This window comes from Nansenia antarctica, assembly GCF_963989245.1.
Source record: "Nansenia antarctica genome assembly, chromosome: 3".
NCBI lineage: Eukaryota > Metazoa > Chordata > Actinopteri > Argentiniformes > Microstomatidae > Nansenia > Nansenia antarctica.
In genome coordinates, this window is record NC_137688.1 from 12847455 (window position 1) to 12860978 (window position 13524).

Below are 13524 nucleotides of genomic sequence, written 5' to 3' on the forward strand. Positions count from 1 at the left end.
ATAAATGTCCTTGCAATAGGCTACTGAAAGTTAGGTGAAAGTCAACCAAACTGAGATCAATTGCTTCAGCTCTAGAACAGTAGTTATATTCAGACTTTACATGTTATTTCGTTAACATAGACAAACAATGTGAGAAAAACCAAACCAAGCGCTGTGATTTGTTCTCCAGAATCAGCCTACTATGCATGGGAGGGGGGAAGGCAGGCGCCATGAGATATTCAAACTGAGATGAATTTTTACGTATGGGTTTTGCGCTTGACTTTTTACGCATTCGAATTTTTTTAGTTGACATTATCCAATCGGGGAAATCATCAATTAAAAGCATTAACCCCATTTGAATAATAAATAACGCGATTTGATCTCGGCGGTGAGTTTCTCAATAGTTTTACCAAAAATAACATGCTGGCTTCTGTTCTGAGCTTTCCAAAATATTAATGTGGCGCGGAACCTACACAGTGTAGTCATTGCTACGTCAATACAATTGTTAGTGAAAGACAACAGAAGGCTCACCAAAGCATTGAAACTATTAGTGTTAAAGTTCCAGCTACATTCCTGCACATATCATTCACTACGGAATTAGCCGTATATAGCAATCAGTGGCTAACCTAACGTATCCGCTTCCATTTGGGTACTTGTGATACATTATTGCGCGCTGGAACTCAAAAAGGTGGGGTGTCGATTGTTAAAGTGATGAGCCTCCATCTGTCTCTGTACTCAAATACACGTAAAATAGTTTACAAAACATGATTGAGAAATCTCCAAATGGTCGGCTAAGCTAGTGTGCCCACCCACTCAAAGCATGACCATCGTGCGCCACAGTCATGGTTTGAAACTTGTATTGAATCGACTGAATAACCCAACAATGAAGAAACGGTTATTTTTGATAAAGAAATCAAGTTGAGAAAAAGTGAATAATCTTGGTTTTCGTATTTACCTTACAGTAGTTTGGAATCTGAACTGGTCGTAGAGGTTTACGAAAGAGGCGCGAACGTATCGTCATGTGATGGGCCTTTCTCAACTCCCTGACAAAAAAAAACTCGAACTTAAAGGCATGGGAACCACATCCGCTGTTTGGCACAATTGCATAATTAACCCAAGCCGTTTTTCTTATTTTCTTAATTGAACTTCAATTAAAAGTAGGCTACAATTAAGCAAAAAAAACATCCCACTTGTTTTGTAAAAAAGCACTTTTGCGCAAAACATGATAGGGTCTAATCTGGGTTTATATGGAATATATTTAAAACAATGTTATGTCGTTTTGAGTAGCTGTGTTTATATTGAGGAATTGCTTTCTATGCAGGATCGATTGTTTTCATTCTAAAATAGTAAACACATTGGTCAAATAGTCGTCAAGATATATCAAAACTAAAGAATACCAAACTTCAAACAAAGACAATGAGAAACCACACAGAAACCACAGATTAAATTGTGCCTAAAAGTTAATAGTAATAGTTTACATAAGACATTTGTATCAAATAGATTTTAACATATTATGCGTTTTCTTTGTTTAAGTCCTCTAATGAATATTTACTGAGTAAACTGGAAAGATGAGAGTCATAGACATAGCCTACCTCGTTTAGCAGCCTTCGAATTCTTGAGGTGGAATAGACAGACAGCCTATTTCAAACAGGGGCAATAGACTTCTATCCACAAGCAAGTGGTTTCAGAAGTATAACGTACCTTGCCACGCAGATGTTGTATGTTCAGCCTTTCTCGCTATCCTGAAGTGACAACAAAAAGGTTTGTCATGCATGAAATTGTATGAGCATCTTTTTTGTTGTTTTTTCCCCGTGTGGGGGTGGGGAAACGAGTGTAGCCGACACATTATCTTGTAGTTATGTCTGCTCTTAACCCCAATGTTGATACATACATAGGCCTATACACGGTATGGTTTGTATTTAACTACGCCATTTCAAACATAAACTCTGAAAATGAAATACATGCTCTACTTCAAATGTCTAGGTATTATTATGTCATTGTCCATCCCGCTCTGCCCTTCATTAAACCCCCTTGGTCAAAGAGCCCAGAAGGCTTGTGACCTGTAACCCCTGTAAACCCTACCCCCACATCTCACTCCCAAAGAAGCGCAATTATCAGTGGCCTCAAAGAACCTACTTCCCTCAACAGTCCCGCGTGTTTTTTGAATAACATCTTTGAGTTATAAGCTTTTGTGTAAAGTGCAACATTTCCCTTATGATAACTTAGTGGCCAGTTGTCTTTTTAAATGATCTAAACATGCTTAAAAAATACACCATTTCACTGATAAACATCTCGAATGTTGTATTTCACTTCCAACAAGGGGGCCTGTACGAGTGAACTTTAACCCACTTTCAATGTTAAAGACGCCAGCGACTGATCACTGTTTTTGCATACATAGCCTACACAGCCATCTGCCGTTCAAAATAGATTTAACGAATTTCGTTTTTGTGTTTCCTTTCAGTAAATTGACATTTTACCCCCTCTATAATTATTGTTGCTGTATCTGTTTTCTCCCCAAGTGTTGGTATTCTAACAGTTAAAATGGTATCTTAGATTAATTGAGCCACGAGAAACCATACATATTTTTTAATTAGCCCATTAGAAGTATTTTAATACTTCATATTACCGTTGAATTCTTTTTTTGAGAATTCAGTTGTTAGTTTCTGAAAAGCAAATGAAACACAGCCTGGAAAATGGGTATACTTGTTTGTGAAAAAGTTGAAAGAAATAGAAAATACATTAAAACGAAATTGGGCTTTAGAAAAAAATATCATTTTAAATTATTCTAAATAATAGGTGTAACTTGCATTCTCTTATCATGTGTGCTCAACAAATGAGTTAAAGGTTGAGGTTGAGATTAAAACAAACTCCTCTGAACCAAAGCCATTGAGTACAAACATACTCTCAAATAAGCTTCTTGTCCTTTTGCACATATAGATCAGATGATAAGTTACAGCAAAACGCTGTGTTGATGTATGGTATTGAAGTAATATCAGTCAACATTCACGTAGGAAGAATAAAGCTAAACACATGGACAATTGTGACATGGACAATGAGCCACTATTTATACCGTTCTTTATACATATCACGGGATTTAAATGATAGTTTTATTCTAATAGGCTATATCACCCATTCAGTTCCAAAGGCTATTCTTATTGATAATTTCAGAAGGAGCCGTAGTTCCCCTTTCATAGGATGTGTGGACAAAAACAAACGAATAGGGCTATATAGCCTTCTAATCGAATAAAAGATCACTTTCACCAGATAAGATTATTGACAGAGGTAAAAACGTTTAGTAAACATTTGCTATAATATCATCACATCAATCAAATTAAACTTAATGTAAATGTTATGACACATCTTAAATGTTCTGATACGTGTATGCTGGGCGGATGCTCAAGTAATTAGTAAGCTTTGTTCAATTAAATGGAATTAATTCCGTGATTCGTAAATACCCAGGGTGTATATATGGTGTCTGGTGTCATATGATGCTAGACGGGGATTTCGTCAAGTGTGCGACTTTATTCCATAACACGTTTTTTTTTCTTCTCGCGTTGGTAGTAGGGGGTGGTGCTACGAGAAGAAACGAGGGTGGTGACTTGTCGTTCTTTGCTGTTCGAATATTCCCGCCCTCTCTTTACTTCCTGAAACATGATCCTTTGGTTACAATCTAACTAGCCGGTTAGCGAATTTGCGGAACCTAGGATGGTAGCGGAAGCCAGGGCAATACCGCTACCTGATTGGTTGGCGAAGCACTTGTGAAGAGCCCCCGAGTCTCGCCAGTCAATGAGGGGGCTCTTCACAAGTGCTTCGCCAACCAATCAGGTAGCGGTATTGCCCTACCTTCCCCTACCATCCTAGGGTCCGCAAATTCGCAGCCGGTTACAGTTACAACATTCATAACACTACGACAAAGAAGCGAGACATCTGAAGTCCTTTCTCCAGTAGCCTATACGGAGGTACGAACATTACAACTAGGTTGCAGAAAACAGACGACATATGGCATGTGAAAAATGATAGCCTAGCTGGAAAGCTAACGTTACAGTTGTAGATTAGATTCAACTTTATTGTCATCGCAGAGTACAAGACAATACAACGAAATGCATTTTTAGCATAGTTGTACTTGTTTAGGCTAAGCATCTCAAGGAAACAGAAATACATAAACTAAGCCGAAACACTGTGTTCAGTTTACGAGCTAATGTTGAGTAGAATTAAATGTTTGTTTACCAACAAGACAGCAATGTCAATTAAATTGATTAATACTAATCATAACATTTCATGCTCCAAACAGTTACAGGTGGTTGAGAGGGAAGGGAGACATGTCAAAGGAACTTGAATCAGACGACTCTCACTGGGTGGAGACACTGTTTCCTCCTCACTTCTCAATGCTGACACTTATGGAAGATGATAGCTGTGGGTCTTCGCAGGCCCTACCCAGATTTCCAGATCCATCATCCTTTTCACATCTGGAATCTCAGAGGAGGCTCAGGAGGCAGGACATATACAGGACTACATTACAGAGGGTGCAGCAAAGAGAGGAGCAGCAGAGAAAAGAGGCACTGGTTGGAAGGATTGTAAGGGAGGACTTGGAGGAGAAAGGGGAGCTGACCTCTGGGCATGTAGGCCATGGGAATCCAGCTGTCGGCCAGAGTCAAGGGGACACAGGGGATGGCAGAGAAGGAGAGAGTAGCAGGTGCATCTGGAACGACCGGGACATTGTCGTCTTGCAGAAAGCTCTGCATCAGGTGGAGGAGGACAGAGGAAGGTTGAAAGTACAGCTGAGAGATGCCCTGGCGGAGGCACAGTGTCAGGGGGGTGAGAGGAGACGGCTGCGGGGCCTACTGGAGGAGAGGGAGCAGGAGCTGGGGCTGGCCAGGCAAGAAGCAGCACGGCGGGCCCTGCACGTGGAGTCCCTGCAGGCAGAGAGCCGCAGGATGGCTGCTCAGCTTGAGGCACAAGCAGTGGAGGTCAAATACACGGTCGAGGAGAAGAAGAGGCTAAGTGACAGGCTGAAAAAAGTGACAAAACAAGAACAGGAAGCTCGGAGAGAGAACACAAAGGTGGCGTGGGATGTAGAGAAGCTAAAAGAACAGTTGAAGACCGAGGTGCAGAGGCAGGAGGTGGCCTCACGGTTGGAGCACAACATAGTTGTACAGAGGTTGCAGCGAGAGCTGGAAGAGACCAAGGCAGAGCTGAAGCTGGAGAAGCAGAGACACACAAGCAGTCTATCTGCCTTGGAACTCCTGCGCAGGCACTTCAACAACCAATCACAAGGCGCAACACAAGCAAGACCGATAGACAAGATAACACACATTTAGCAAAGATTTGCCAGATACCTTTTGTTTTAAAGGGATTTCTTTGAGTAAACATTATTCTTTGTTTTCTATTTTCAAACGCTATCATATGAATAATGGATTACAAAAATGGTACAGTGTGTTGTCCCTGAAGTCGATCTTACAACTGTTTGAAATACCATTGGATTGTCTTTATTGTAATGAGAATACAAACAACTTGGTGTCTTAAAATTTTATTTTTATATATGCTTCCACACTTTCACCTTTTAAAATAAAGCTATGTACACATTTAATCCTCTCCTACAGAAAAGAAAATATTCGGAAAACAAAGTCTATGGGAAAATAGGAAGGCAACAGAGTGAAAAAGTAAAGCACAACAAACTTTAACAGTTCAAAAATGGAAATTTCTGAATCACCAAAAAATAATTTAGTCTTGATCTTATCTTTGAGGAATCTGTTTTCACAATATATATTGCCAATGAGTTGTTACACTTGTCAGTTGTCAAGTAACCAGAGGCAGGTCACACAAACATCTGTAAACCTTTGCTTTGTATGAGATTCTAAAGGGCACAACCACTTTCCTCTAGTGGATAAATCGGTTTTTGATGAATCACTTCTATTAATTAATGTTGTACCATTAAAAAAAGGTTATATGGATTTCCAAAAAAAGATTTCAAGGACCCTGATAAACCCACTTGACTAAATTGCACTTTTGTTCAAGATTATAATCATTTGGTTTCATGGACATGATTTAAAAATAGTCCTGGACTAAAACTAATTCAATACATTTTGGGTCTGACTCTGTAGTCTAGTTGAATTTCATCCAAGTTGTATCTATATTCATAACATAATTTTTGTATCTATATTCAAAACAAGTTGTATCTATATTCATAACATAATTTTTGTATCTATATTCAAAACACATTTTTAGTTATTCATTAATTCATTCACATGTTTTGAACACTCCTAAATTAACTGGATTGGGGTCTGTGAAATCAGTGCTAAATGCATTCTTTTCCTTCTCACATTACCTTTGGTTTAATAAAATTGAGAGGAGGTCTAGACCTCCACATACATGGTCTTCACAATCAAATTCAGTTTCTGAAAGTAAGGCAACATTCATATTTCTGAAGGGCCTATACTGTAATTCATTATGAATTGACATTTGAGGCACCCAACAAATACATTTAGTTGAAAAGTCTGGTTCCCCCTTGTGAAAACCAGGTCCCACTCCCTGTTTAAGTTTAAACAAAAACATTGATTTATTTAGCATGCATAATACAAACCACTGCTCTTTATCCAAAATATCAAATAAAATATCTTGTCAAGGAAAGAAGAGAACACAGCACTTATGAACTCAAACCCATGAGGTATATACTAGAAAATTGTGCAAACAGACAACATTTTTTTTCTTCTTTTTTTTCTTTTTTAAAATCTGTTATTATGCAACTTAAGTGACTCCAGGTAAGGCAAAATGCTGCTATTTCGTGAGAATCCCATTTTGTAGTTCATCTGGACAACATACAATGTGTAATTATTGATCAAGGTATTGACAGGTGCGAACCATGAGTAGAACCCTAATTGTGAGAATGTGGCCAACTAGGGTAATGAATTAAACAAGCATCCCTCTGACCTGGCTCATTCAAGTTTTGACAGTGCAGGTCATTGTATGAAAAATGTCATGTTTCAAGGCCTCTCATCTGAATCCTGACTACCAGTGCCTGGCTGCTGGAGCTGCAACAGAATCAAACCTGGAATACAGCATGCAGCTGATGATGAACCGATGCACAGTTGCATCTAGGAGTATCATTACCCAGGCAGATCCTGATGCTCTGAAACATTCTCACAGCATTACAGTGTTATTTTTGTGTTGTATTACTCATGTCCCATAGATACTATGCATTAGTAATATTGTTTGAGGCTACATCTTTTCATTTGTTTTGCAGAACAATACCATTAAATGATTATTTCTAAAAAAATAACAATAAATTCCTATATCTTACACCAATTCCTAACTGCAAACTCAAGCGAGCATCCAGGGAAAAAAAACAGAGCGCTCCCATTGTGATCAGAGTATCCTGACTGCCCACATTTGCAAAGAATTGATGGCTGCCTATGGTCACCCTGGAGCGTTAGCCGATGCCTGTTTCCATTTCAGTCGAGTTGTGCCCACTAGCCCCTCCCCAACTAAAAACCATGGGCATCTCATTGATTCATGTTCAGTTTTGATATTGCTTTTTTACTGTCACCTCTTATGTATCCTGTTTTGGACAGAAATCACAGCAGGATAACTTCTTTCACCCTTCAAACACTCAATGGTTGTTGTTAGGAACGGTCAAACCAACTAAAGATTACAATTAACTACTCTGACCCAAGGGTCTATCCCAAGCAAAGCATAATACTAGCAGTGTCATAATTAATGAGATCATCCATATATTTAAATTCCCGGATCAACAAAAGAGCTTTATAAAGCAATAAACCAATATTATGGAATTAGTCGAGTGTGGTGTCAGAAACAAGACAATTACAATTTAAATGTTAAACTACAGAATAACCCCAGCAAAAATATATTTATTCAAAGTCCTAGTTCCTAAAATATCATTAGGACATCTTTCTGAAATAGCTTTCAAATCCATCTCAAAGTTATTGTAAGCTTTGCAGGGGCCATGTCTTAATAAGGGAGAGTGTATTCAGTTTGATATATTGACCACATATCTGGATTGTGCTTGTTAAAAAAGGTAATGGTGTGTTTAAGGTCTAACTAATATAACAACGTCTGACTATGTGCATTTCATAGCTGTACGTTGAAATGGCTCTATGGTTTAAATAACAGTTCCTGGGTGACTCATGTTGCTTGCTCCTCAAAATCGCCTCCATTCCCACATGAGCATAGAAAACTTTAAAGGGATGAAGAAGGAGTTTGTACAATATCTTTTCCTATTTTTGAAGTTAAGAGGGAAGAGTATTATGTAGATTCTAGTGAAGCATGCCTCTCTCGCTTTCTCATTCTCTTGCTTTCACTCTCTCTGAATGCTCTAAGGTCCCAACCACCACCACCACCACTTCTACCACCACCTGTGCCCTGAACACGCGTTTCTTTCCCCTTATGCCTCCTCAGGTGGTGTGGGCCTCTTCAGGTCGCGGATTTGCTTGATCAGGTAGTTCTTCTCATCACAGAACTGCTCGTCCTCTGAGCGGTCAGTCTGGAAGTGGCTCAGGAAGTCCACCAGCTTGGTCTGGTTCTTCAGCAGGATGTCAAGCACTGGCTGAGTCTTGTTGGGGTTGGCCACAAACACCTGAGAATGAATAGATGACAAGCTTTTTCAAGTAACTCAAAAGTATTGCAAGTACGACAGGCATGAGTATGAGGACCACGTTTCTACCCTTTGCCTAAGCCTCTCCATTGAGAAACACACACACATGCACAGACACACGCACCTTGAAGACATGAAAAGCCTCAAACTGGATGTTGCGGCTATTGTCTCTGAGCATGTTCATCATCAGCTTCAAGTTCTCTGCCCGACTGATGTACTTGGTCATGACGGTGAAGTTGTGTCTGTCCAACAGTAGTTCTCCCAGGAGCTACAAAATAGTTTAATTAGTATAAAATGATTACGCAGTAGTTTAGAATCAATGAGTACCGGTAATGCATTTGAGGTCAAGAAGTAGGTCAATGAGTAACAGCCTCCTCTAAAAATAAATGTTCTAAAACAGGGTTTGATGACAACGTAACAATGGCAACAATCAAAGTGTCAGTTAAGAGTACCTTCAAGGACTGCCGCTTGGTGACATAGTTTTCGGAATGCAGAAGCTTCTCATATTCTGTAAATACCTAAAAAGAATTGTTCAATATAAGTTAGAAAAATATATGGTATAAACATCAAACACAAATCCACGTTGGGATGCAAAAAGGTATCCTCACCCTGTCATAATTGGTCTCCAAGAAATCTGCACACATGATTTTGTGTCTTGTGAGAAGATCCTAACACCACATTAGAGACAAGGATAAAGACATTGCCATTATTATTCCAACATAACAGGGTAAAACATCACATGAAGTATATTTTGGAGTTTGTAAATGTCTATACTCAGTTTATAGATAGTTAGTTGTTAGTAATTGATAGACCTTGGATTAGTTATCCATAATAGAGGCGCAACATACCTTGAATGAGGCAAAAGCATCTGAGGCGATGTCGAAGGTGGAGAGCTCTACGTAGCGGAAGAAACAGTAGAAGTCCTCAGAGAAGAGCACGCTGCGTGCTAGAGGCTCATGTCGCAGGCACTCCCTCAGCATCATCCCACAATTCAGGGCCACCTCCGCACTCTCGTAACTGCACAGAAATATCCATATCAGTGCTCAAATAGAACTGTATGAGAGTATGTGTGTGTGTGTGTGTGTGTGTGTACTCATTCAATCTTCTTAATATATGGCAGTGTTTCCCCTAGGTTTGCTGCCTTGGGGGGGTGGCATGAACCGTGGCATGGACCCCCCCCCCCCCCAGGGGGTAAGACCCTGCGACATACCAGCGTCATGTCCAGGGGGTGTACTAACTTGTACCTTAAGCCGCCTCACGCTACGGAAACAGGAGATAGGCTCAGGCTACTTACTTATGTGGTCTTGACTACCTGTCCACTTTCTCACCTGGTTCTTGCTCTCTTTCTCTCTGGTGCACCATCCTGCTCTCTCTCCTTCTCTCCTTCTCTATCCTCCCCTCTCCCTCTTTTGCAGTCAACCAAAAGGCGAACATAACAACCAGAGTATTTATAATCTAATAAGAGGTATAAATTGATCCATATCAATTTATAACATAAATTGCCCCCCCAAGGCAATGGTAGGGGGAACACTGTATGGTGTAGCTGTGTGCATGTGTGTCAACAAATTAATAAACAAACCAAGGGCCTACAAATGGACTTAATGCAGACATGACAAACTAAATGAGATCAATCCATCATCTAACGTTGATTCTCTAACTTGGCACTCAGGCCTGTTCTGATGTGAGACAGCAGGTGTGCAGCCTTGAGACTCACCCTTTCAGCAGCATGAAGAGGATCTGTGGGTGTGAGGAGATGTACTCAACAGTGGGCGTGCGGGTGCCAATCTGACGCCGCACAATGTTGCTGAACAGCTGCACCACATCCTTCTTTCCCTGAGGAGAAAAAACAATAAAGTTCTTAATATGAGTTCTTGTGATCACACTTAATATGAGTTCTTGAAATGTGTGATCACTTTTCAGCTTTTAGGCTCATCCCTCTCCTATAGGCTATTGATCTGCAGTAGGCCTACATCCCCCATCTAAACTGAATCATATAGTCCTACATACAAATAATAAAACTTCACATTAATAACATTTCCCCACCTCAAAATCAATCCTTTGCAGGTTTGCAATTAGAGCAATGAGGAGGTTGGTGTTGTAGAGCTCCTGGGCCAGTTGGGCCACTGCCTCTGTTTGGGGCTCCTTGTCACCTGTGCCACACAGCACCTCTTTCAGGGAGGACAGGTTCTTAGACACTTCCTCTGCAACCTGGGAAAAATGTATTTTGAAGGACACAGGGTCACGGATATGAAGCTATGTATATATGTTAATATGTGACAAGAACGTTATGAACAACAAATGCACACAGCAGATTTCAACTCTCTTGAAAAGGCAAGCATAGATTTCAGCTGACCTTTTCACACTTTTTGCTCTCTGTTGCATCCAGCTTTTCCAAATAAGCCACATTCTCCTTCAAACTCTTTACAATCTCCGCTGGGCTCTTCTGAGACTTCCCAAAGGGGAAAGGCATTTTGAGAAGGCGATGAGTCGAGTCTGGATGTCAAATGAATAAGGCACCTCCTTGCTTTGGATACAATTGGAGAGATGATGATGTGAGATTGTTAAACGTTTGTTTTACTTTCAAATCATCACTTAAAAATCAGTTGCAAAATCTAAATGGGTGGTGTCCATGGCTACGCTACATATCGTTCATTGGCAACAGTCAAGAGACAATCCTTCACTTTAACTAGCCTAATTCTCAACAACATACAAATTAGACTTAACAGTAGGCTACAGTTTCTCATCATCATAAGATTCAATGATAAGATGTACTGTCAGACAACACAACCTGTGATCATTCGAAAACAGAATGATTATATTGTTATGATGCAAAACAGATCCCACTGACTTTTGATAGCTAGCTTTGACAGCTTAATTGCCCCCCACCCATTGCCACAAGCAAAATGAAGAAATCTGTTGGTAACTACTTTCCAAAAGTAGGCCTGTAAATATCCGGTTTCACTCAATCAAAATCAACCTAGGAACACAAGAGAGATGTCTCGATCATAGCGTGTTAACCAATGCTTAACTTGAATATACGAGCTTTGGTTTCTCATCTCATGTGAAGTCAAGCAACGTTAGCTGTAATAATAATCTGTCCACCGAAGTTAGACTGCTGGCTAATGTGGCCTCGCTAGCTGCCCAGTTCGATGCATTACTGTGTCTCTCTGCCAGCTGTAACACGAACAGATTCATACAGATTCATACCAGCCACATCCGTGACAGACAGTGTTGGTCTCTTATGGCACACTAGTCTAGAGGTGAAACATTGTTTCGTTTGGCTAGCAAGCCAGCTAGTTCACAGACATGATTCCCTAGCTAACCTTCTGACACTGACAGTGACAGTGAGAGCATCGAAGGAAGGCTAGTCTGCTAGTTTTGGGTCGTTGTGTCCCCAAGCACAAGTTTGGATAATGATGTTGTTCAACCAGCTAGCTAACTCAATCAAAGCTAACTTAATGAGTTGTGAAAAGATTTACTCGATGAAACCCACAACAAACGTAGGTTGCCAACTAACAATGTTCAGGAAGTTGCAAGCTAGTTTACCCAGCTAGGAGAGCCATCCTGGCTGTGTTGGGAGACAGTCACACTCTCTCATGAAGAGAGACGAGCCATTAGCTACAGCTAGCCTAACCTAGCTACCGTTAGCAACCGTTTGACACTTACCAAGCAGAAGAGGCGGCTTCGAAAAGTATTCAGGTATCCAAAACGATATTCGTGGTCGTGTGGGTACACTAATGCTAAATGTATAAACTGCACCAGTTAATGATCTTCATAGCTATCGTCCAAACTGTATTTTCTCGTGACCTAAAAAGTACTTGTGCTGGCTAATTGTTGTCAGACAACTTCATTTCCCCTATCTCCTCTCCTGTGGAAGTGGGCGGGTATGTTTTGTTTGAGCCTCATTTGCAATGTCGATTGACGTTATTTTCAGCCAATCAAACTGAAATAATGAAATGACACACCTCCCTCCGTCACGCCCCCAAAGCCAAAATTGCAACAAATCGTTGCGTTTAGTTCAATGAATTGTAGTTCAAAGACAAAGTGATAATGTATTTATGATAATTGTTTTGTAACTATTTTGTTACTTTGATACTCGTGGAGAACCATTAATAAGTGTGGTTAGAGGCTTGTTCAGGTTTCAAGAGTGTTGGGAGATTATTTTCATAAGCACAACTGAAAGGTAATACACAATTATGAATAGTTAGTGCAAACACAAAAGCTCATCTCGAACTTCGGAACAAAGTCTCCCTAGATATTATATCATATTGACAAAACAATATTTGCAAAACATGTCCATGTGTCTACGGGTAGTCTGACATTTTCTCCAATGCAAAAACCAGGTTGACCAGTTGTAGGCCTCCATCACTACTGTTTTGAATAACTGTCATGTCATTATAAAGATACATACATAGAAGTTGCATTTACTTTTGCGACATCAAGCCGAACCACATTTTGATATGACATCTGGATGAACTTGATTGTCAAGAGTTGAAAGATCTCGGCAATAATATTCAAATACTATCTATATTTGTGTTGCTCATGAGGCCATAAAAATTACTAGCATATCTTACATGATGTTACAAATAAAACATTTTCGATACCTCCCAGACTTTTCTATGCTTCACCAGTTTAGATCTTTTTTTTATTTTTTATTTTTTAATGTTTTTATCCCATCTAGGCTAACGATCCGGTCCCATTGATTAGAATACTACAGGCCTACTGCAATCCAAATGTAGGTGTATTATATGTGGTTAGTATGTGGCAGAGAGCAAAGTATTATTTGCCTGGAGCATCAGTGGTTTGGAAATAATTTGAAGATAAAAGTGCGAGCATAGGGAATGAACGGGGCGTGTTTTAGCAGACGTTTTTGCAATGCGCAACGTCACTCGAATGCTACGCAGTGGTGGTGAAAACGGAACACAGGCGATCACTGC

The 13524-nt window shown here is 40.0% G+C and overlaps 1 protein-coding gene across 1 annotated transcript; it reads right to left on the bottom strand.

Moving 5' to 3' along the window:
• Positions 1–5490: 5490 nt before the first annotated feature.
• cab39l1 (calcium binding protein 39, like 1) lies at positions 5491–12438 on the bottom strand. Its single transcript, XM_080526503.1, has 9 exons — positions 12254–12438; positions 10941–11111; positions 10631–10795; positions 10302–10420; positions 9436–9604; positions 9196–9255; positions 9040–9105; positions 8712–8855; positions 5491–8569 (listed from the first exon to the last, which is right to left on the bottom strand). The coding sequence occupies exons 2-9, from the start codon at positions 11055–11057 to the stop codon at positions 8378–8380; spliced, it is 1032 nt and encodes a 343-aa protein (XP_080382629.1). The 5' UTR covers positions 11058–11111; positions 12254–12438; the 3' UTR covers positions 5491–8377.
• Between the last annotated feature and the right edge of the window lie 1086 nt (positions 12439–13524).

Coding starts and splice junctions, on each gene's coding strand:
- cab39l1 (XM_080526503.1), bottom strand. CDS start 11,057: ATGCCTTTCCCCTTTGGGAAGTCTCAGAAGAGCCCAGCGGAGATTGTA. Junction 10,421..10,630: donor TGCAAAGGATTGATTTTGAG/GTGGGGAAATGT, acceptor TTTTCTCCTCAG/GGAAAGAAGGATGTGGTGCA. Junction 9,256..9,435: donor ATGCTTTTGCCTCATTCAAG/GTATGTTGCGCC, acceptor ATGTGGTGTTAG/GATCTTCTCACAAGACACAA.